This window comes from Monodon monoceros, unplaced genomic scaffold, assembly GCF_005190385.1.
Source record: "Monodon monoceros isolate NGI ecotype Baffin Bay Population unplaced genomic scaffold, NGI_Narwhal_1 Super_Scaffold_12, whole genome shotgun sequence".
Lineage (NCBI taxonomy): Eukaryota > Metazoa > Chordata > Mammalia > Artiodactyla > Monodontidae > Monodon > Monodon monoceros.
In genome coordinates this window covers 157018567-157039882 of record NW_021703768.1, presented here as the reverse complement: position 1 = coordinate 157039882, position 21316 = coordinate 157018567, and the positions used below count along the sequence as shown (strand labels likewise).

The 21316-nt window shown below is 60.4% G+C and overlaps 2 protein-coding genes across 11 annotated transcripts in view; one reads left to right on the top strand and one right to left on the bottom strand.

Annotated features, from left to right (window-relative positions):
- The window catches only part of SPPL2B (signal peptide peptidase like 2B), a 36770-nt gene that overhangs the window by 1614 nt on the left and 13840 nt on the right, over positions 1-21316 (top strand). For 8 of the 10 annotated variants that reach the window (XR_003792804.1, XR_003792805.1, XR_003792803.1 and 5 more), the window contains exon 1: positions 19617-19829. The exons of 1 other annotated variant lie outside the window; for it this stretch is intronic. Coding sequence is in view for 6 of the 9 variants with exons in the window: in XM_029218450.1 (XP_029074283.1) it covers positions 19755-19829 (75 nt within the window). In the remaining 3 variants the exon portion in view is untranslated. Of the gene's footprint in view, positions 1-19592; positions 19830-21316 lie in introns of those variants that run through there. One more of the 10 variants, XM_029218446.1, reaches the window with a different exon arrangement.
- LSM7 (LSM7 homolog, U6 small nuclear RNA and mRNA degradation associated) lies at positions 14870-19680 on the bottom strand. The gene is made up of 4 exons (XM_029218508.1): positions 19594-19680; positions 19383-19473; positions 16568-16639; positions 14870-15104 (listed from the first exon to the last, which is right to left on the bottom strand). The coding sequence occupies exons 1-4, from the start codon at positions 19663-19665 to the stop codon at positions 14962-14964; spliced, it is 378 nt and encodes a 125-aa protein (XP_029074341.1). The 5' UTR covers positions 19666-19680; the 3' UTR covers positions 14870-14961.

Here is a 21316-nt window from a genome sequence, read left to right as displayed (position 1 = left end):
CCCTGGCAGCTCCTCATTCACACCCCCGGCCAATCCATCACCAGGTGCTGTCAGCTCCACCTCCAAATATGTCCCAGATCCACCGTGCTCTGCATCTCTGCCATCGCCAGGCCACCACCAACCCACTCCAAACCCTCTTCCTGTCAGCATGGGCTCCAGCTCACCCCCCACCGTTCAACAGACACCCTGCTTTTTTCAGGACTCAGCGTCCCCACCTTCAGAATGCACTGGGGCTGTGTGAGGTCCCTCAGCATTGCTGACTTTCGGGGCTGGATCATTCTCTGTGGGAGGCCATCCTGGGCACTGGGGGGTGTGGAGCAGCATCCTTGACCCCCACCCCATCGACGCCAGGAGCCCCCCAGTCGTGACAACCACAGACGTTCCCAGACATCGCCCACGTCCCCTGGGGGGCGGGATCACCCGAGTGAGACCCGCTGTCGGTCGTAGAGGATGCTGGGCACAGAGCAGGCATCCAGTGGCTGCCCCAGGAGGAGACAGGCTGATTATCAGCCTGTGTTATAGATGGGGAAGAAGAGGCCCAGAGAGGGGAAGTGACTTGCCCAGGGCCACACAGCAGGTGAGAAGCAGATGTAAGACTTGAATCCAGGACTCCACACCCTGTCTTCCCACGGTTCTCCCAGGGTCGGGGCGGTGGGAGCCCATCCTCGTGGGACCCTGACTTCCGCCAGCTCTGCAGACCCAGGAGCCTGCCCTGTGCCAGCCGGGCAGAACTGTGAGGCCCCGGGGCTGCCCTTGGCAGAGCGAGGCTCCCTCCCCCCACGCCATGGTCAGCGAGCACGCAGCTTGTGGCCAAGGGTGGAGGAGGCCCTGGGGGCCGCCAGCCTGGCCCTTCCTGGGCTCCGGGTGCAGCCGTGTTGGGGCTGAGTCTCCACGTGACTGTTGATGTGGGAAAAGCTCCTCGCCACGTGGACTGAGCCCTGTTCATGCAGAGCGTGCTGCAGACCAGACCCCCTGGACACCCAGGGCCACCCCCCCTCATTTTCCACACAGAGGAGCCAGAGCCTCGGGGCTGGTGGCCGAGAACCTTCCCATCTCTTCTCCCCAGCGAGGGGCAAATCCCACCGGGGCAGGGCTGCCCTGGCCACACTCCAGGACTCCCTCTCTCTCTCTGAACCCCCAGTGGGCCAAGCGTGGGTGCTGGGGGGCTCAGCAGCACCGGGGCCTTCCTCGGGGCATTTTTTTCCCATTTCAAGTGGCCAGTGTTTGTTTTTTTAGTACTTTCACATATATGTGCAGCCATCACCTCTAATTCCAGAACATTCCATCACCCGCAGAAGAAGCCCCGTCCCCATGAGCACTCACCCCCTACCCCCTGCCCCAGCCCCTGACAACCTACTCTCTGTGTCTGTGGATCAGCCTGTTCTGGACTTTTCCCATCCATGGAATCACACCCTGTGTGTCCTTCTGTGTCTGGCTTCTCTCACTGAGCATCGTGTCGGGTGGGCAAACAGGCAAGACGTGCAAACACATCCATGAAGTAGATCGTTTGGGAAAAGTGGGGGTCTGTTATCTGGTCTGATGCTTTGTCCAGCATGGCCGGGAAGGCCTGTCTGAGCTGAGTCATGAACGGCGGGCAGGAGTGAGCAGGTGGAAGGCCGGGAAATGGTGTTCCGGGTGGAGGCATCCACCGGGGCAAAGGCCCTGGGGTGGGAATAGGCTGGTGCTCGGAAGACAGAAAGGGGGGTTGCGGCTGGAGGCTCAGGGTGCGTCTGAGTTTGGATCTGGGGGGTCGGGGTTGGCAAGGGTGGAACCACGCAGGGCTCTGAACCCACAGCGAGGTGTTGGGACTTGATTCTGAGAGTGCCGGGGAGTCATGGGGGGATCTGGGGCAGGAGCAGGACGTGTCTGAGCTGGAGTCTGAAGATGTGTCTGGCTGTGTGTGTTCTGGCCCTGTCACCCCTCATCATCTGAGGCTGGAAACTTGTGTCTCCTGCCTGGACAGCACTGTCCCAAGGGCGGGGACCACATCAGTCCTCTTTCTACCCCCCATCACCAACATGCACAGAGCTGGGTGCTCAGAGGGCCCAAGAATATCCAACGAGGGGCTTCCCTGGTGGCGCAGTGGTTGGGAGTCCTCCTGCCGATGCGGGGGACATGGGTTCGTGCCCCGGTCCGGGAGGATCCCACATGCCGTGGAGCGGCTGGGCCCGTGAGCCATGGCCGCTGAGCCTGCGCGTCCGGAGCCTGTGCTCCGCAACGGGAGAGGCCACAACAGTGAGAGGCCCACGTACCGCAAAAAAAAAAAAAAAAAATCCAACGAATGAAGCAGAGAATCAGCGAAATCCCGTGCCAGGACGAGCTCTTCGGGGTCCCCGTCGGAGGCCGCCCCCAACCGCCCTGGAAGAGACTTTTAAGGCCCCAACCGCCCTGGAAGAGACTTTTAAGGCCCTGAGCCGCAGCTTCCTCTTCTGCAAAAGGGACTCATGTGACTAACAGCCGCCTCCCGGGGCTGACGGAGTGGCAGGTGAGAAGTCAGAGAGAAGATACTTTATAACCTGGGCACCTTCAGAAAAGTCTCCACTGGGTGCCGGCTGGGGTCGGGCGCCCCGAGTCCTAGGCCTTGTTCTGCTCTCGGCCAAGTCCTCACCTCATCTGTTCATTCATTTATTCATTCATTCAACAAGCACTGAATGGGCACCTTCTGTGTGCCGGGCGCTGCTCTTTGAGGGAAACAGCAACATGGACTGAATCCCTGCCACTCATCCACGGGTGATAAACAGGAGGAGTAAAACAGAGGCCACGTGTGGACAGGGCTACGGAGAGAAAACGGGGCAGGTGGCGGTCTGTGGTCGGCAGAACAACGCCCCATCCAAAGATGCCCGTGCACGACCTGATCCCTGGAACCTGCGAGTGTTACTTTATGTGGCAAAGGGGGATGAAATTAAGGATGCTGAACAGTTCACCCTGAGACGGGGAGGACCCTGGATTCCCCGGGGAGCCCACTGTCATCCCAGGGTCCTTATAAGAGGGAGGCGGGAGGGTCAGAGGCAGAGAGAGACGGGAGATGCTGTGCTGCTGGCTGTGAGGATGCAGGAGGGGCCGCGAGCCAGGGATGCGGCGCCTCTGGAAGCTGGAAAAGGCGGGAACCGATGCTCCCCTGGAGCCTCCGGAAGGACCAGCCCTGCCCACACCTAGATTCAGCCCCGTGAGACCCCAGTCGGACTCCTGACCCCCAGGACTGTCAGAGAATCAATGTGTGTGGTTTCAGCACTAGGTTTGTGGTGATTTGTGGTAGCAACCTCAGGAGACTCATGCAGGGTCTTTGCAGATTTGAAGAGGAGGTGGGTGGAGGCCTCCCCAGAGCTGTGCGCTTGCTCTGCGGGCTGGAAGGTGGAGGGGGCCGAGCTCCCCGCAGGGTCTGCCATAAGCCTCAACTGCAGTGCAGGGACCTACCCCGGGGGAGGAGCCCGAAATCTGTCCGTCCAGGCAGGACCTGGGAAATGGAGACCCCTCCTCCCCTTCGCCCCAAGCTGTCCTTTACCCAAATTTACCAGGAAGTTCTTAAGCCGAGGGGGCTGGGGTTGCCAGGGCCCCTCCCCTGGAGCAGAGGCAGCCCAGCCCCAGGGGTCCTGGCCAGGTAGCTAGCTTCCTCCTTCCCTCCTGGCCAGGGTCCCTCCCCCTCCCATCCCTTCTATCTTGAGACAGCTTTTGCCCCCGAAAAGCCACATGGGACTCATCCTCCCGACCCCTCTCAGGCTAGGGGATGCTGAACACGCCCTTGAGCAAGGCTGAGCCAGGCCCCTCCTGCAGGCAGCAGCTGAACCCACCAGGAGGGCAGGGGCGGGGGGAGTAGATGGTTGCAGCCAGCCCCTCTGTCCCCGGGGCCACAACTGGGGCCAGAAGGAGCAAGGGCAGTGCGGCTGGCAGGTCCTCAAAGCGTTCCCTATTCCAGCGGCTAGACCGACTTGGGAGGTGGGGCCCAGCCACAAGCAGCGCCCGGCCCTCTGAGGCCTGCTTTTGGGGACGCACTGCCGACCCCTCAGGATTGGTGCATCCTTTGGCCTAGATCTGGGCCCTCCCGGGACTTTGATCCATGACAATTCATTAAGCCCTAATTAGCCTCCAGCTGCCTTTAGTCCCTGTTAAACCTTCGGGGGGCTGGAGGACTCCCGACCCACTTTCCTTGCCAGCCTGTGCAGGGGGGCTGTGGACCGCCCTCTGCAGGTGAGGCCTCTAGATCTGGAACCACGTTTTGAATGCCCACTGTATAGCACACTAGCCCAGCCGAGCCCTGAGTGGGGAGAATAACGAAACCCACTTGGAGAAAAGGAGACTGAGGGTGAGAGTGGTCCCCAGCTCTCCTGGCAGCACTCAGCTTGAGAGTCAACATTTGAACCCGGGTCTGATGCCAGCTCCCTTCCACTGAATCCCAGAGCCCTACTGGAGGGTGGGTGGACGGCCCTCTTAAGAGGCCCAGGATTGACATGGGGTGGTGGGCGGCTCGCCCGGGCCCACCCAGGACAAGCTTTGCTTGGAGAGTTCTCCAAGAGGCTCCCTACCTGGTGACTAGGTGGTGAGTCAGGGGAGCCCAAGAATGACAGCACTGTGGGAAGAGAAATCAAGTTGATGCCTAAGACCTGCTTTGTAATTCCCACTCAGCAAGGCACCTTCGGATCCCAGGCATCATGCGGGGGTGGCTAGGAGCAGCCACCTCCATTCTACAGATGATCACACTGAGGCCGGGCAGGTGCAAGGCAGAGCTGCTGGGGTACCAGTGAGGATGGTCCTGGCTGCCCCATGGTCTCAGAGCATCTATCTCATAGCAGCCCCATGCCGGGGGTGCAACGCACCTCCATTTGTTACACCCCGTGTTGATGTCCATCTCAAAACTGGAGCTCAGGGAGGGGCTGTCCTTTGCCGGAAGTCACCAGCTGGGACGGGGAACAGAGAAGCAGGCCGAGGACAGCTGGCTTTAGCCCTACTGAGCCCTCGTCCCATGGTTGGGTGTCCCCTTCCCATCTCCCCACGCCATCCAGGTAGAGCGGAGGAGCTGCATCTGCAGGGGAAGCCTATGGGGTGGGCCCACGGGGTCTTCCAGCTCAGATCCTGTCTCAGATGGCTGCCACTCCAGCTCAGTGGGGAATGGGCAAGGCAGTATACCCACAGCCCGACGGCCCCAGACCTCTCCCCGCTTGCCTGCACCTGGTTTCACCAGTCTCATCCACAGAGACCCTGTGTCCTCCACCTCTGGGCATTCACACGCCATAGCCTTCCCAGCCTCCACACCTCCTCCAGGGAGCCCTCCTGGGTTGCTCCAGGTTTCAGAGCCCTGCTGTGCCTAAAAGTTCCCCCATCGAGCGCCAGATGGTCCCTCTGCTGCTGCCATACTGCAGCAGACACCCCCTCCCCATGCCCCCACCAGCAACCATCTCTGTACAAACATGGATTCACCAGGCACTGCTTGTTAAAAATGCAGGTTCTGGGGCACAAACCCCAGAAGTTCTGATTCCTCAGAACTGGGGGGCTGGGGTGCCTGTGTTGTCAGTGCCTGGGGCGTGTGTTGAAAAAACCAGTCATAAGGCAGTCTCAAAAATAAGGACCGAGTCCTTTCCTGCACCCAGATCAGGCAAGGCATAAGGTGCTGTCCCCCCCCGCAACTTGTTGAATGGGGCTCAGTGGCCTCCCAGGCCTGGCCCCAGAGGCCCTGGGGGGCACCCATGCCCAACCTCACGGGATGGAGAGAAGCTCCCCCGACCCCATCCTTGCTCCTTGCTGCTGCTTGGACACAGGCCCTCAGTGCAGGGGGCTCGGCTCTGTGCTCCCAAATCCCTCCCACCCGGCTGAGCTGTCCCCAGCCCCAGGGATGCAGCAGGTCCTGGTGTGGACCCCAAACGCTTCCTTCTCCTTCCTGGCAGCTCGGCACCCCCTAGGCTGGACCAGACCCCGCTGGAGGGGAGGGCAGGAAGGCTTGGGGCTGACGCTACCATCCCGACCGTCGTCCACCCTCAGACCCAGCCAGTCCCCCTTCCTTCCCCTCATGGAAGGGGGCGCATCCCCCCAGGCGTACCCACTGCCCCAGAGAGAAGCCCATCTGCCTCCCTGCTCCTCGGCGCCCCAGCGGAGGAACAGGGGGACCCCAGCACGGGGAGTGGCCCCTCAAAGTTTCCAGGGGGAGCGCTGGGGGCCTGGCGAGGAGCAATGAGCCCGGGAGGGGCGCTCAGTGAGAGTGGTCCCCGGGCGAGGGTGGGGGCTCGGGGGGGCGGGCTGCGGAGGGCAGGCGCAGCGGGGTCTCGGGGTCCGGCGCGGCCACTCACCTGGGCGGCTCCGCCGCGGACAGGGCGCAGGCTGCGGCGCGGGGGCCGCCCGGAGCCGACAAGAGCAGCCGCCACCTCCCGGGTCCACCGTGCGCGCCGCCGCCGGCGCGTGCCCGCCGCCGCCCTCCACGGCGCGCGGTGCGGGGGCGCGTGGGACTGCGCCCGGACGTGCGCGCGGCCCGTCGGCTGGGGTGCGCGGTGACCCGACCGCAGGCAGGTGTGCGGGGCTGCGGGGCGCGAGGACACGTGCGCGCAGGTGCCGGGACTTGGCGCCAGGGCGGCGGGCGGGGGAAGGGCAGGTCGTCCAGGACCCGGGAGCGCCTGCCGCTCGGTGCGCACCCGAGGCGGTGGCGCGAGTGAGGGCCACCCCTGTGGCCATGGCTTTGGTGGGCCTGCAGAGGCTGCGGTGCAGGGAACACAGGGCTCCCCATCTGTGACCCTCTGGGATCTGGCCTCTCCTCGCTGACCCCACTCCAGGCCTCCGCCACCCGGCACCTGGATACCTGCCCCAGCCTCTTCCGATCCGGCCAGCGCTCCAGGCCCATTCCTCACGTGGGCCCCGGAGGATGCTTAACCACTGGCCTCTAGAACCAACTACGGCTCCCTGTTGCCCTCAGATTCATGGCTAAACTCGGTGTGTGTTTCTGGATCTTCCCTACCCATGCCTTCCTCCCGCCGGCCGCCTCACTCCTTCCCAGTGAGGCCCCCTTGCCCCTTTTCAAACATGCCAGGCTCCTGCCAGTCTCAGGGCCTTGGCCTTCGCTGTTCCCTCTGCCTGGAATGCCTTCCCCTGCATCCTTTGTTGGCCAGTTTGTAATCGCTTATTTATGCTGCAGCTCAATGCTGTGCTCAATGGATGTTTGTGGAAAGAATGACCCTTTTACTTTTACTGTGGTGGTTTGGGGAGCCGTGGGCACCCCCAAGCTTGGGAACCTCAAGTTAGGAGGGAGGCCTGCCTCATCTGATGAAAGGCGTCTTGTTGGAGCAGATGTCCTAGAATCACTAAAAGTTGGGGTGAAGTGTCCCTACCCTGACTCCCAGGTTGGGATATTGTGCAAGCCAGGGCAGAAATGGAATCAGGAGTGGAGTGTCCTGACCCCCCCCAGGACAGAGCCTGCCCAGCATCGGCCCTGTTTAGGGAGCTCACGCTGTGGAGTCCAGGGTGAGAGGCAGGACATTACTGCAGCGTGGGAGGTGCAGGGGCAGAGGACGGGGTGGGGGCATCCTCCCCCCCCTTCACCGTCATGCTAATACACGATTAATTAGCGAGATTACTGAGCACTTACTATATGCTGGGCTCCGTTCCAAACACGGGCCCTCTTGTGGTTGCTGCAGGGTCATGATTACAGGTGGACACTTATTATTCCCATTTCACAGATCAGCAAGTCGAGGCTCAGAGATACCATTTGCCCCAAGAGAGGGGCTCAAGGTGGGCCTGGCTGCCCAGGGGGCTAGGCGTGTAACCTCTCATGATCCCACCCCCACCAGCCTTCCCTGCCCGCTGCGCCCTCCCAGCTGCTTCCATGGTGGCCTGGCATCAGCTCAGCCAACTGTGATTCGAGCAGGCTCCATTCCCAGACTGTCGTGTTGGCCGGAGGCCTGGAAACCGCATCCCAGGAGGCCGTAGGCCAGGTCCCCATGGGACAAGGGGGCAGATCCCTTTCCTGGCCAACAGAGTTCCAGGAGGAGGACGTGGGCTCCCCTCCCTTGTGGTTCCCCATCCCCACGGACAGCCCAGTGCCCGCATAGAGGAGTCACTGCTGCAGAGGCTGTGTGACCTCAGGGCAGTCGCTTCCCAGCTCTGAGCTTCTGTCTCCCTCTGTAAAATGAGGCTCTGATACCTGCCACCCAGGGCTCTAGGAAAGCAAGCACTTTCCTACTGTGTGCCAGTAGGTCTGTGTACCAGGTCAAGCGCCGGGCCAGAGGGAGGAGACGTGGCCGGGGGGGGAGGGCTCGCCGTGGGCCTGGGGGAGCAGATTTGTGACATTATCACAAAAGGTGGTGGCGGAAAACTCAGCAGATGATACCCGGTACCCAACCTAGGCTGGGGGTCAGAGACGCTTTTCCAAGGAGAGGGTGCTTGAGATGAGTCCTGCAGGGAGAAGGGGGTAACCAATGCGGTGGTCAGGGTTCGAACCTACTTCCTGCCTGTGGAACTGTGGGAGACTCCCCTGCAGCCTCAGTTTCCACATCTGTAAAATGGGGACCCAAACAGTACCTGTCTTCTAGGGCTGCAGAGACCCCACTCAATGATGGAGGGGGACGTCACTGTCCTCAGTGTCCACAGGGGGACACCAGGGCGCTCAGTGGCTCTGCCCAGCTTGCATTCATTGCTCCGGAAGGAAGCCTGGCTGAAGGGCAGGATGAGGTCTCGGACACTGCCCGCCTCAGGACCTTTGAACAGCTGTCCCCTCTGCCTGCAGTGCCTTCCCCCAGCCATCAGCCTGGCTCACCCCTTCCTGACTCATGGCTCCACCCTTTGCCTCCTTCTGTCCCCTCTCTGCCTCCTCGGCACTCTCTCCAGTTAAGACACTGTGTAATTTACTGATTCGTCCTGTTTATCGTGGGCCCCGCCTTCTTCTCGCCGCAGCTCCAGCAGACACAGAGTAGGCGTCCAGTAAGGACTGGCTGAATGAACCAATAGTCCAGTGACGTTGAGGGCCGTAGGTTCTGGCCCCGGAGGTGGAGGTTCTGGGGGTCTGAGTAGGGAAGCATCTACGGCTGCCTGAAACCACTGTCTTGTCTTCTCTCTGTCCATGGTCAGCATCAACCTGCTCTCTGTGCCAAGAGGGAGCCCAGGAGCACATAGTAGGTCCTCAGCAACCGGCTAGAAGGTACACATCGTCATTGCTGTTCTGTTGCATTTAGCAAGGGGAGGGAGGTGGGCTCAGCTTCTGGGTGGCCTCTCCCGGCCCAGCATCCCCAGTGGGATGCCGCCGTGGGGGCTGAGGGGGACATGGGAAGGGGATGCGTCCAGGGATCCCAGCCTCCCAGGTGGTGGGGCAGCAGTACCTGGTCGCCAAGGTTACGACCCCCTGTGATGGGGATGTTGCCGTGGAGACAGACCCCCTGGGAGGAGAGGGTGGCTCCAGATGGGGGAGCTGTGGCAGGGGCAGGGGGCCTGGAGGTGGCTGCCAGCCAGGGGGCTTCCGTAACCCCCGTGTGTCCCTCTGGGTGGGAGTGTCGCAGGGCCATGGCTCTCCCCGTTCTGCGTCCTCATGCCTGGGAAAGCCAGCAGGAACCCTTAGGTGGCAGTAACTATTTCTAAAATTAAAAGCTCTTCTCTCCTTCGTTCTCTGGTGAGATGTGCAGGACTGGCGGTCGGGGCCAGGGGAGGGAGGGGTCACATGGCCTGGGAGCCTCAGGTGTGGCTTCAGACAAGCGGCTTTCCCTCTGTAACGGGAGCAGAGTCCTGGATTTCTGGCAGGCCAGAGAGCAGAGGGATTGAGGCCTTGGGCTCCAGGCCCCTGGGGCTGTGCCGGGTCCCCTCAGGGTGACCTTGACTAATGACCTAACCTCTCTGAGCCCCAGGAACCTCATGTGTAATGTGGGAATCATAGCAACCAGTCCCTCAAGGTTGTTGGGAGGATGACACAGGACTGTATGATTCACAAGTCTGCCCCATCCACGGTAAACAGCCTTGAGTGGTTGGTTAGCTGGTGTTATTTACTGAGTCAGCATTTTCCCGGGCTGTGCATGGGGATGCTGGTCCCCAAATGCGACTCCCGCCACAAAAAGGGGCCCAAAGCCAGACTGTAAGGCAAACATCACAGGACAAGCTCTGAGGGCCCCAGAGGGTGGGAGAGGCCTGCCGGCAAAGGGCCTGGTGTGGGCAAAGCCCGCAGGGCTGCCCAGACGTGGCGTTGGGGCCTCTGCAGCCATTCTGTGTGGTCAAGTGGGGGCCTCGAACTGACACTAGCCTCTTGTGCAAGGCAGGCCCTAGTCGGCAAGTCCCAGGGTCCCAAGTAAGTGCAGCTATGACATGGTCATGGGTTTTTTTCTCCTTTATTCTGTCGATGTGGTGAATCACATAGATGGATTTTCCAGTGTTAAACCAACATTGCAGTCCTGGCCATGACCACCTGGTGGTCACGATGTGCAATCCTTTGGATCCAATCTGGTGATGTTTGGTGAGGGGTCCTTGCATCTGTATTCGTGAGGGATATTGGTCTGTGGTTTTCTTTTTCTGCAATGTTTTTGACAGGTTTTGCTTACACTGCCCTCATACAACAGGGAATATTCCTTCCTCCTCTGGTGTCCAAGGTTGGATTGGTGTTATTTGTCCCTTAAAAGCTTCGGGATAAGTTCTGAAGTAGAGTTGTCAGTACTTGCTGACGGATGGGATGCATGGGGGCGGGGGGAGGGGGTCAAGGGTGACCCCAAGGTTTGGAGCCTGGGCAAGCGGGGGACTTGTGGGGATGGATCCTGGGATGAGGAAAGCTGGGGAGGTGGCAGGCGGAAGGGGGAGCATCAGCTTGGGGCACATTAATTTGGGGTTCCTCTAAGACACGCAGTGGGTGTGGATCTGGTGCTTTGGGGGAGACGGGCGGGGGGGGGGGGCGCAGAGGGGGGGAAAGAGAACTCAGAAATTAGCGACAGGGTGGGGCCCAGAGGCATATCCGCCTGGATCCCAGGCTCCTGGTCAGCCCCCTCAGCCAGGAATGTTGTTTTCCCTCTGGGCTCTTCATTCCTGGGTGAGTCCTGACCCCTGCAGGCTCCAGTCAGCATGGATTGGGGACGGGACGGGGTGGGTCAAGGAGCGGACCTGGGCCCTGAACACAGGCAGAGAGCATGAAAAGACATGCGCTTTTCAGCGGAGGACATTTACTGCACATCAGAGCCAAGAAGCTCTCGGTCTGATGGAGTGGATGGGGCGGGGTGGGAGGCACTATTCCTGCGGACAGTGAGGGCTTCGGGCTTGGAGCTGGGGAGGAAGCGAGAAACAGGAGGGCCAGACCCCCGGGGCGTCACAATCCAACAGCCCCAGGGATCCAAGACCCCTCCCCCCACCCACACCATTTGCAAAGTCAACAAAAGCTTCTTCCTTTTACATCCACGTCCACGTCTGAGTCCAGGCGGAACTGGATTCCTCTCCTGCCTCACTGGCCAGCCATGGGGGGCTGCAGGGCTCTGCGGCATCACTGGTGCTCCAGGGTGGAGATGAGGGCTCCCCAGGTCTGTGGGTGGCAGGACCAGACCTGGTCGTGAGAACGGGGGAAGCTGTTCCCTCCCAGCTCCTGGGGCCAGGTGGGCAGGCGGTCCCTTCCCGTTTGCTTCCCACCCACCTAGCTTTGGGCCTGTTTCTCACCCACGAGACAGCTTTCAGAGCACAGGAGGGATGTGGGGGGCAGCCCGCCCCCTGAGTTAGGATCCCGGCTGTGTGACCCAGTACACGTTGCTCAGCCTCTCTGGGCCTTAGTGTCCTCATCTGTGGATGGGGATAAGGAAAGGGTTTGGGGTAGGGGGCTGAGTGAACCAGAAGGTGTACGTCAGCCCAGCCTGTTGCTAAAGCTGTTCTGGGGACAAGGCAGCTGTGGGGAGGGGCAGGGCTGACCGTCAGCAATGTCAAGATCCTGTCCACCTTCAGAAGACTCTGGAATCTGCCGTGGGGTGGGATCCTGGTCTGGGCTCAAGGTGGGGCCTGCCGGGGCCTCTGGCGACGTCTCCTGGAGCGGGGCCTTGGCAGACAGCACCTGGAAGCTGTGGGCTGTGGTGACCGTGGGCACGTGGAGCAGGACCGGGCCCCCCCCGTTCCGATGGCTGCAGCCCCCGCCCGGCGTTCCAAGGCCCGCGCTGACCGTGGGCAGGGAGCTGAAAGGGTGGGAACTGGGCAGGGGTCAGCGGGGAGCCTCCGGACAGCATGGTGGGCTGGCTGGCGGGCTGGCCGGCCGGGGATGCCAGGGATTTATACGGGGGCCAGGGGGCAGAGGGGGTGGGATCAGTGTCACCGGCTCATTTCTCCCTCTTCCTTCTCTAGTCTCCGCCTCTGTGTCTGCCTTTCCTAGTCTCCCTCAGTCTTGCCCTGCGTCTCCCTATCTGCCTCTGGCCTTCTCTTTCTCAGGCTCCTTGTAAAATATTAAAATTTCAATATAACACTCTGTAAAATATTAAATTTCTCATGAAATATTAAAATGTTAAGGATAGGCTAACATCCCCCTTTCATCACCATCTTCAATCCTGGGTCAGCAGGATCTTTCTAGATCCTTCTCAATATATTTAAAAGCATAGAAACATAAGATCTTCTTAATAAGGATCATCTTAAAGAAATGGTGTTACAACACGCACATGCTACACTTGTATGTCAGCAAGTCTCAGTGACCTGTCACTGCCCCCAACGTAGGGGCATAAAAATTTATTATTCCTCATGATTCTGTGGGTTGGCAGCAAAGTTCCTCTGCTGGGCTCAGTGTTACCTGGGCTAACTCAGGAGGCCTCAGACACACGGCCACCTCTGGGCAGTGTTCCGAGAGGACAAAGGTAGGAGCCACAGGGCTCCTTGGCAAACTAAGCTCTGAATGCCCCGTCACTCCTGCCGTATTCTTACCATTAAACCAAGCCCCCAGATTCCAAGGGGTGGAGAAACAGACTCCCCCTCCTGCGAGGGAAGCTGCAGGGAATTAGTGGCTGCACAAAGAGATGTATCTACCTCTCTGTGAAAAGTTGCTTTGTATTGATATTTGGCCAGAGGAACCTGAGTTTCTCCAGCAGATCCCCCAGTGATGGGCAGCTAGGTTATTTACGGTCTTTTACAAACGAGGTCATAGTGACTCTGTAGGGTGGATACGGTTCAGTGGAACAAGCTCATCTTACCCCCCTTTCTGGGGAGTTCTGCCTGAGCCCCCAGGAGGTCAGGGTCTCCCTCTCTTGGGCCCCCGGAGCATCTTGTTCTCAGCCTCAGACTTGAACACAAAGATCTGTGCTCTTAACCAACTCCCCGTCCAACAGCAGCCCTGTGCCCGGCCACAGAGTGGATACTGGATGACTTTTTCTGAGCTTAAGAGAGAAGGAATGGGACCTCTGAGAGGTTGGGACACTTACCCTCAGCCACACAGCAAGTGGTAGAAGGAGATTGGGGCCCCAGACTTTGTGGTCACAGGGAACTTTTGCGCTCATCGGCTGGGAGGTGAGGGGTGGGTGGAGAGCGGTCTGAAGTCTTTGAGGGCTGTAATGATGGAGCAGAGAGGTTGCTTTCTGTGCAACCAAAGCTGGGAGCTGGAAAGCCAGGTGTCCTTGTCCATCTGTCCTGGCCCCTGGCTGCCCCGGGGCTCTAACGAGGTCTGATTAGCCTCCAGCCCTCACTGCTCCCTCACCCCACCCCACCCTGGGGTCCGGACCCCTGGGCCTTCTGACCCCAAGATCTGGGTCTCAGCCTTTGTGTCTCAGCCTCAGATATGGCAGGCTGGGTGTGTGGAGAGAACAGAGGCACTGGTGCCCAGGTTCTTGGTCCCTCCACCGTGTGTCCCCCCCTGCCGGAGTCGCAGTCCCCCGGCTGTTGAATGGGCACGGGAATTGCCCCCCAAGGGCAGGACGCGTCGGGTTGGATGTTGACAGTTTGCATGCGCCCAAGTTCTCTGCCACAGGCTTCCCCGGGGCTGTGACCCCAGCTGGCCCAGGCCCCCCCACTGCCCAGCTGCTGGGGCTCAGGCCTCTGATGAGGGAGCTAGATGAGGCAGGGCCGCCAGCTGGCAGGGAAGTGGGCCGGGAGGGATGAGCACACGGGGCTTGGCTACGCGGCCCCACGACTAATCCCCGGCAGCAGGGCCACAGCAGAGCTCAGATCCCCGCGATAAGCCAGCTGCTTTCAGTTTATCTGGTGGCAACGACAGACAGGTAGCGTGGGGGCCATCCAGCCGGGTCCCCTTGTGCGGTGGGTTCCTGTGTGTCGCCAGCCGTTGGTGGAGGGGCCCTGGTCTACAGTTCCCGCCAGGACAACTCCCACTCACTCCTGGCGCCGCTCGTCCTCACATGCCCAGCACTCCTACAAATAGCAGACACATGCCTGCTCTCAGCAGACGGTGCCATGGAGGTAGGGTCCTAACGAGGACACTGGGTTTAGGAAATGGGGCCAGGAGAAAGCCCTGCTTCCTGAGGGCGGGCATGGGGACATTCAGGATCATGGCCCACGGAGTCGCCAGCTGAGGAGCAGGGGTGGGCTCGTCCTCTGAGCTGAGGCAGGAAGCAGGTTGGGCTAGGAGGTCGTGGGACCGGGCGGATAGCAAGGCTCCATCCAGTTTGTTCTTTGTGAGGTCACGGCTGTGCGGGGATGTGACACAGAAGGACCCGGCTTTGGGGGACCACTTGGGCCGGCATACAGAGGCACTGAAGTGACAGGGCCTGCCGCTGAGAAGGCTGGCTGGGGGGTCTGCATGGGCTGTGGCCCCAGGGGGGCTCTGCAAAGGCTCCGGCCTCCAGGTCCCGTGCCCTCACCTGGACCGTGCACGCTCAGTCACCTCCGAGCCCCCCAGCCCTGGGCCTGGACCCCAGACGGCGTGCAAACTCTGCTGGATGGACCGCATCCCTGGGGCCCAGGTCTTGCCAGAACACCAAGGCTGAAAGCCAGAGTCCAGGGCTCCTGGACACTTGAGGTTTGCAATTTTATAAAGAAAACAAAAACATAAGCAATACAAAAAGGAAAGTTCCGTTCCTACGGGTGGCCCGAGTCCTGGGGGAGGAGCGGCCCCGGCCGCTAGGCGTCTTGCTGCTGGATGAAGGGGTTGGGGATGGCTTCCATGCCGTCCTGCGGGCAGATGAGCACCACGGAGGTGCCCCTGCACACCACCAGGCCCAGCTGCCGGGTGTCCTCCGTGAGCTTGTACTGGTCGTCAGGGTCTGCAAAAGAAGAGGGGCGGCAATGAGGCGGTGCAGGCTCAGAGACCCAGGAGGACCAGAGATGGGCCCGCGGTGGGGGGGGGGGGGAGGGCAGGCGAAGGGCCCCACTCCCAAGCCAGCTGGCAGCCTCTCCCCGAGACAGACCACGAGGCTCAGGAAGAGCTCTGGAAATAGCCGCGTGCAGCCTGTCCTCCTTCTACAATGAGGACACAGCCCGGGGGACAGCGGAGACCGAGTTCTCAGATGGGCGGCAGAGAAAAACCCCATCTGCAGAATCTCGGAAGCTCTGCGGAGCCACCATTCACCCCCGTGCCAACGGGCTGTTCACAGTGGGGCGAGGGACCCGGGGAAGTGATGGCACGCCGAGGAAAGCTCTCCTGAGGTCACGACGGCGAGGCCTCCATTACTGTTACTGCACGATGGCGAGTTGGGGAGGCCCGACTTGGGGTGTGGCTCCCCACTCCCAGACCCTGCAGGATGACCGCTGTCCAAGCCTGCCCCTCCCCTCCCAGAACCGTGTGCATGCGTCAGGGCCTCTGTCCCAGGGCCGTCCTGGGGGTGAGAAGAGGGCGCAGACTCAGCCAAGGAGCGAGCCAGGGCCCAGGTGGGAGCGGCCTCTGATGCAGGAACAGCAGCCATGCCTCCAGGGCTGTTCCACCCAGGCCCGTCTAAGCGCGCGGCACACCCCAGCTCCCTTGGTTTTCCCTACAGCCCCACGAGGTGAGGCTGTCCTTTTCCAGAAAGTCATCCGCCCAAAGAGGCCAGGCCAGGATCCCAGCGGGGGGGACTCGGGGCAGACTCAGTGCGAAGAGGGAAGACGAGGGCAAAGCAAGAGGCCCCACGGGGTCGCTTCCCCACAAAGAGGGCCTCTCCCTGGGGGCCCTTTGACACTTCTGTGTGGCTCCATTAACTCTTCACCAGACTAACGTGTGTCTCAACATCAACAGTTCCCAGAAAAGACACCCCCTCTCTCCTAGGCCTTGCGGTCCCCTTCATGCTACGGTCAGGCTGAGCTGGAGAACTTGCTGGCTGATGGGCAAGGGCTGGCCTGACCACCATGCGAAGGGTCTGGGGACCTGGGGGGACAGGGAATAAGGGGGAGGGGACCCTCCGTCAGCAGCCGGGGGTTAACACACAGGGACAGCAGGAGATAAGGGGGCAGGACGAGCCACAGGGCAGCCGGCTTTCTCACGGCGGGCACAGCATCTTTCTAGCCCCGCTGGGCACGCCTCAGCCCCAGCGGGTGCTCAGTGTTGTGAGGACTGGATCTGGAAAATACCAAGTCCTGAGACGATGGTCTACTGAGCCTCGCCGGGACCGCGGGAGATGCAACACATCTGTCAGCCATGTGATCCACAAGGCACCACGTTCACACAGCGGTTGGGCGGCAGCAGAGCAGCTTTGGAACAAACAGTAAGGAAGGCCCAGTGAGGACGCCTCCGAGCCCCACGGGCTGCACTCACCTCTCATGTACTCGATGGTGCCATCCAGCACGAGGTTGAGCAGCGGGTCAAACCCTTTCAGGATTCCACTGGCTTGTCGGAATCACCGAGAAGAGAAGAGAGACAGACAGGCGTAAGATCAACGGTCATCCTGGGCAGATGCGAGCTGTGCCCGGGTGTCAGCACGTGAGATTGGGGTGCCCCCGCCGCTGAGGGGTCTCCCCAGCCGGATGCAGGTGTGGGAGCAGCCTCTCCAGGGACGGGACAGATGGGAGACCACGGGGGAGGGAAGGGAAGGGCTCCTGGATGGGGAGCAGTGACAGCGGACCCCAAAACCATCGCCACCACAACACAGTCGGCAAAGTCCGCCTGCGCCTGTTTTGTAAACAGTTTAACTGGCACCTGGCCATGCTCATTTGTTCAATGTCGCCGGTGGCTTCTTTCCTGCTGCAATGGCAGAGTGGAGTAGCCGCGACAGGAGACCATCTGGCCGGCACAGCTGAAAATATTTCCTGTGTGGTGTCCTACAGAACAGGTCCACCAGCCCCGCCTGAGGGCGACGCCCTGGCCCTCTTCCTCTCCTGCTTACCCTCCCCTGCAGAACAAAGACCGTGAAGGCACCACCTAACAGGGTTACGGAGAGTGACAAATCCAGTAACACATGCAGGCACTTGGCCCCAGCCGGGCAGCGAGCCTGCACCCGCGGGTCTGCCCTCCTCACCAGGACAGGGGCGCTGCAGCAGGCGGGCAGGATGCTCAGACAGAGCCAGCGTTCCCCCACCCAAAACCCCAGTGTGGGACGGGACCCACGATGGGACATCAGTCTGTGCTCAGGCTGCAACAGACGGCTTCGTGAATCTAATTAACGTCCATGAGTCGGTTGACTTTCAGTGCATCTAAAGAGAGGCTATGCTGGGCGGGCCTGACCTGATAGGTGAGCCGTTAAAGGGATGGGCCCTTTCTGAAAAAAGAAATTTCAAAAATGAGATTTTCCTGCTGGTCTTGAAGACGTGAAGTGCAGTGCTGTAGACAGAGTCCGTGGCAGGGGCGGTGAGCAGCCTCTAGGAGCCCAGGGGGTCCCTGGCCAACTCTTGGCAGAAAACGGGGACCCCAGGCTTGGAAGAGGAGCCTGGGCCTGAGATGACAGGCTCTCAGAGACACTCCTTTACTGCAACCTCGTCAGAGACCTGAGCTTGAGGCACCCAGAGTCTGGAACCACAGGCGCTGTGAGATAAAAACGTATGTTGTTTAAGCGTAGAAAACAAACACTAGCGCCTTGAGAAGCAAGAGCCCCATCTCTTCATACATCCCAGAGCCAGCACGGTGCCAAGTGTTTGTTAAGATTCCGATCCTCACTACATTGCGTACCTAGACGGGCAGGCGCTGTGTTTTTAGCCCTCTGAGGCTGCCCAGTCATCCACATCTCAGGGAAGGAGGGGTCTGGATCACTGTCTTACAAAATAAAGAAACTGACGTTCAGAAGCAGCTGAATAAGTGAAATTTTGACCGGCTCTCACTAAGTGTCGGGAACCCTGTTAAACACGTTACCTGTGGCTTCCCTCGTGGTGCAGTGGTTAAGAATCCGCCTGCCAATGCAGGGGACACGGGTTTGAGCCCTGGTCCAGGAAGATGCCACATGCCACGGAGCAACTAAGCCTGTGCGGCACAGCTACTGAGCCTGTGCTCAAGAGCCCGCGAGCCATAACTACTGAGCACGTGCACCACAGCTACTGAAGCCCATGTGCCTAGAGCCCATGCTCCACAACAAGAGAAGCCACCACAACGAGAAGCCCACGCACAGCAACCAAGAGCAGCCCCTGCAGCTAAAGAAAGCCCGTGCGCAGCAACGAAGACCCAATGCAGCCAAAAAATAAACAAATAAATAAATAAATTTATTTTTTTAAAAAAGAAAAACACGTTACCTGCTTTAAACACTTTAATCTCAGTGCCACTACTGAAGTAAGTGGAGTTAATAACCTCTGACAAATGAGACAGAGGCTCAGAGAGGGTAGCAACTTGCCCAGAGTCCCATAGCCAGTGAGCTGGGGCTGTGCCATGGGCAGTGCTCCCTGCATAACCCTGCAGCATCCTTCCTGCCGTCTTCGCACCAGACTCCAACAGCAAATTCAGAGTTAAAGCCTCACAGTAACAGCATAAAGCCGCAAACTGTGACAAGTGCTACCAGGAACTTATAACAACAGGGGCCTGACCTGGGGTGGAGGCGTGGGGGTCAGGGAAAGCTTCCCAGAGCAGTCGAGAGCTCCCTGCATTACTCAGGTACAAAACGTTCATCGCGTTACCCTGGAACAACCGTGAACAAGGAGACGAGATTTGTTTTAAACAAACCCTTAAGGCAGCTTGGTGGAAACTGACCATAGGGCCGTGGTTCGCAACTGCGGCAATTCTGCCGCCCAGGGGACGCTAGGCCATGTCTGGGACGTCACGACTAGGCGGCTCCCGGCACCGAGTGGGTGGGAGCAGGACGGCCCCCAACGGAGAAAAATGCGGCCCCAACGTGAGCAGCGCCGAGCCTGAGAAACCCTCAGGTGCAGGACGACCCATGAGGAGCTGGGACAGTCGCCTGAGTGAGGCAGGACCCACAGGAAGCAGAGCCGTGAATCCCAGCCACTGTAGCTTCCGGTGAGGTTGGGGACCCTTTGCGTGCCTCAGTTTCCCCACCTGCAAAAGGGGCGTAACCGTTCCTACCTGCCGGCGCCGTCAAGCCAGCACGAGTTGTCCAAGCCTAGCGCTTAAAGCGCAGCCCAGGCATCCGTTATCGGTACCGCCGCCCGTTACTACTCGTGGACCGTGGAGGGGGCGGGCGGAGGGGCCTCACCTTCTCGGCCTCCCTGGAACTTCACTCGGATCGTCTTGTCGATGTACTTGGACAGGTCCAAGATGCTCTCCTTCTTTTTCTTCTCTTTGTCCTGCAGGGGAAACAGAGCTCTGTGAGGCGGGGAGCGCAGCCGGACTCCGCCCCGCCAGCCCCGCCAGCCCCTCCAACCCCGCCAGCGGCGCCAACCCCGCCAGCCTCGCCGCACGCTCACCGCCATCTTGCCGGCCGCGTCGCTGTGCGCAGGAGCCGCCGCCGCGCCCTTTGTATCCTGCCCTGCGCGCATGCGCGGCGGACGCAGGGCGCCTGCGTGGCGCGGTGCGCCGGACGTTGCTGGGAAACATCTGCCGACGCCTGAGGCTGGGACCGGGCGACATGGCGGCGGCGGCGGCGGCGGCGGCGGCGGTGCTGGCGCGGCTAGCGGCGGCCTTCCTCCTCCTCGCGGCCCAGGTGAGGGCGGCGCCGACCCCGCCGGCCTCGCCGGCCGCGGTGCCCCGGCCCCTCGCCCCCCACCCAGGCCCCGCGCAGGACCCCGCCCGGCCCGGTGTGGAGCCAGCTTAGGGGATCCGCGCCCCGCGCGCGGGCGGCCCGCTGGCCCGGGGCTCGGTCGTGACCTTGCGGGCCTGTCCCCGGCCCGTCTCCCTTCCCCACCTGGAAGTCCTTCTCAGCCACAGCGTCACCCGCTCCCGCCCCGGCCCCTGCTGGTCCGTCTCGGGGTCTCCCACCGCCGCCGGGGACGCCCCTCTCTGGCTCCGTGGCCTTGGCCGGGGGGCTGCCCCTCTCTGAGCCTCAGTTTCCCCTTGAGTGCCATACTACTCCCTTTCCCCGTGGTTGTGGTAAACTGTCGAGCGCGGCACCCAGTGTCTGGTAGTGTGGGGAAGCGGCCAGGAGCCCAGCCCTGGAGTGGGGTCGAATCGCCGCCCCATCTTTTGCTCCCGTGACCTTGGCAAGGGAGTTTCCCGCTTTGAGCGTCCGTTGCTCGTCTGCAAAAGGAAGATAAGTATACAGTGCAGAGTCAGCAAAACGATGTAGGGGATCACAAGCGCGCAGCATGCTACTTGTTTGTCACTAAACCTTCAGGGTCTCCAGTGCTAGCGGGGGACCGACCAGGAAATGGCTGATGTACGTTGTCATAAGCGCATCTTTTATTTCCAAATCCTCCCTCTCCCCGCCAGGTTCCACAGCTCAGGAAATACCCCCCACCCCGCAACAGCCCTACAGACTGGGCCGTTAACCTTGACCCTTCTGCTCCAGTGCCCCCACCTCTGCTCCAGGCGGTTGGCGTTCTCCCGTGGCCACTTTTGTCCCCCTGAATCCCCAGTTCATTCTCAACACTGCAGGAGTGATCTCTTTCAAAGTGTGTCTTGTGCCCAGATGCGAGCCTTCTGGTGGCTTCCTGGCGCATTTGGGAGGCCTCTGTGATCTGGCTGTCAGGAAGCTTCCCGTTTCTTTCCAGCTCTAGTGTCTTGAAGGCACTCTGCTCGCTGGTCTCTGTTTCCCTGAATTCCCCGGTTATGCTTCAGGTCTCAGCGTAGCTGTCCCTCCCTCCCAGAAGCTCTCTGGGACGCCCCCTCCCCAGCTGCTTTGCCAGCCCCCTGTTCACTCATCTTCCCTAGCAGTCTGAGCCTTTGGAGGCAGGGACTTTAAGCTCTCCGGATACTTCAAATGAGGGCCAAGCGATAGGCAGGCGGAGGATCTCGGGAACACCACAGAAGGAGGGACGCAGTTGGCCTAGGAATGCTTTTCAGAAGCAGAGGTGCCTGAGGGGTGATCTGAAGGATGAGTGGGCGTTTGCTAGGTCAAGAAGGTAGAGAAGGTCGTTGCAGGTGATGGGAGCAGGGCTGGAGGTGTGAGAGCTGATGTGTTTTTTTTTTTAAATAATAGATTTATTTATTTTAATTCTTATTGGGGTATAGTTGATTTACAATGTTGTGTTA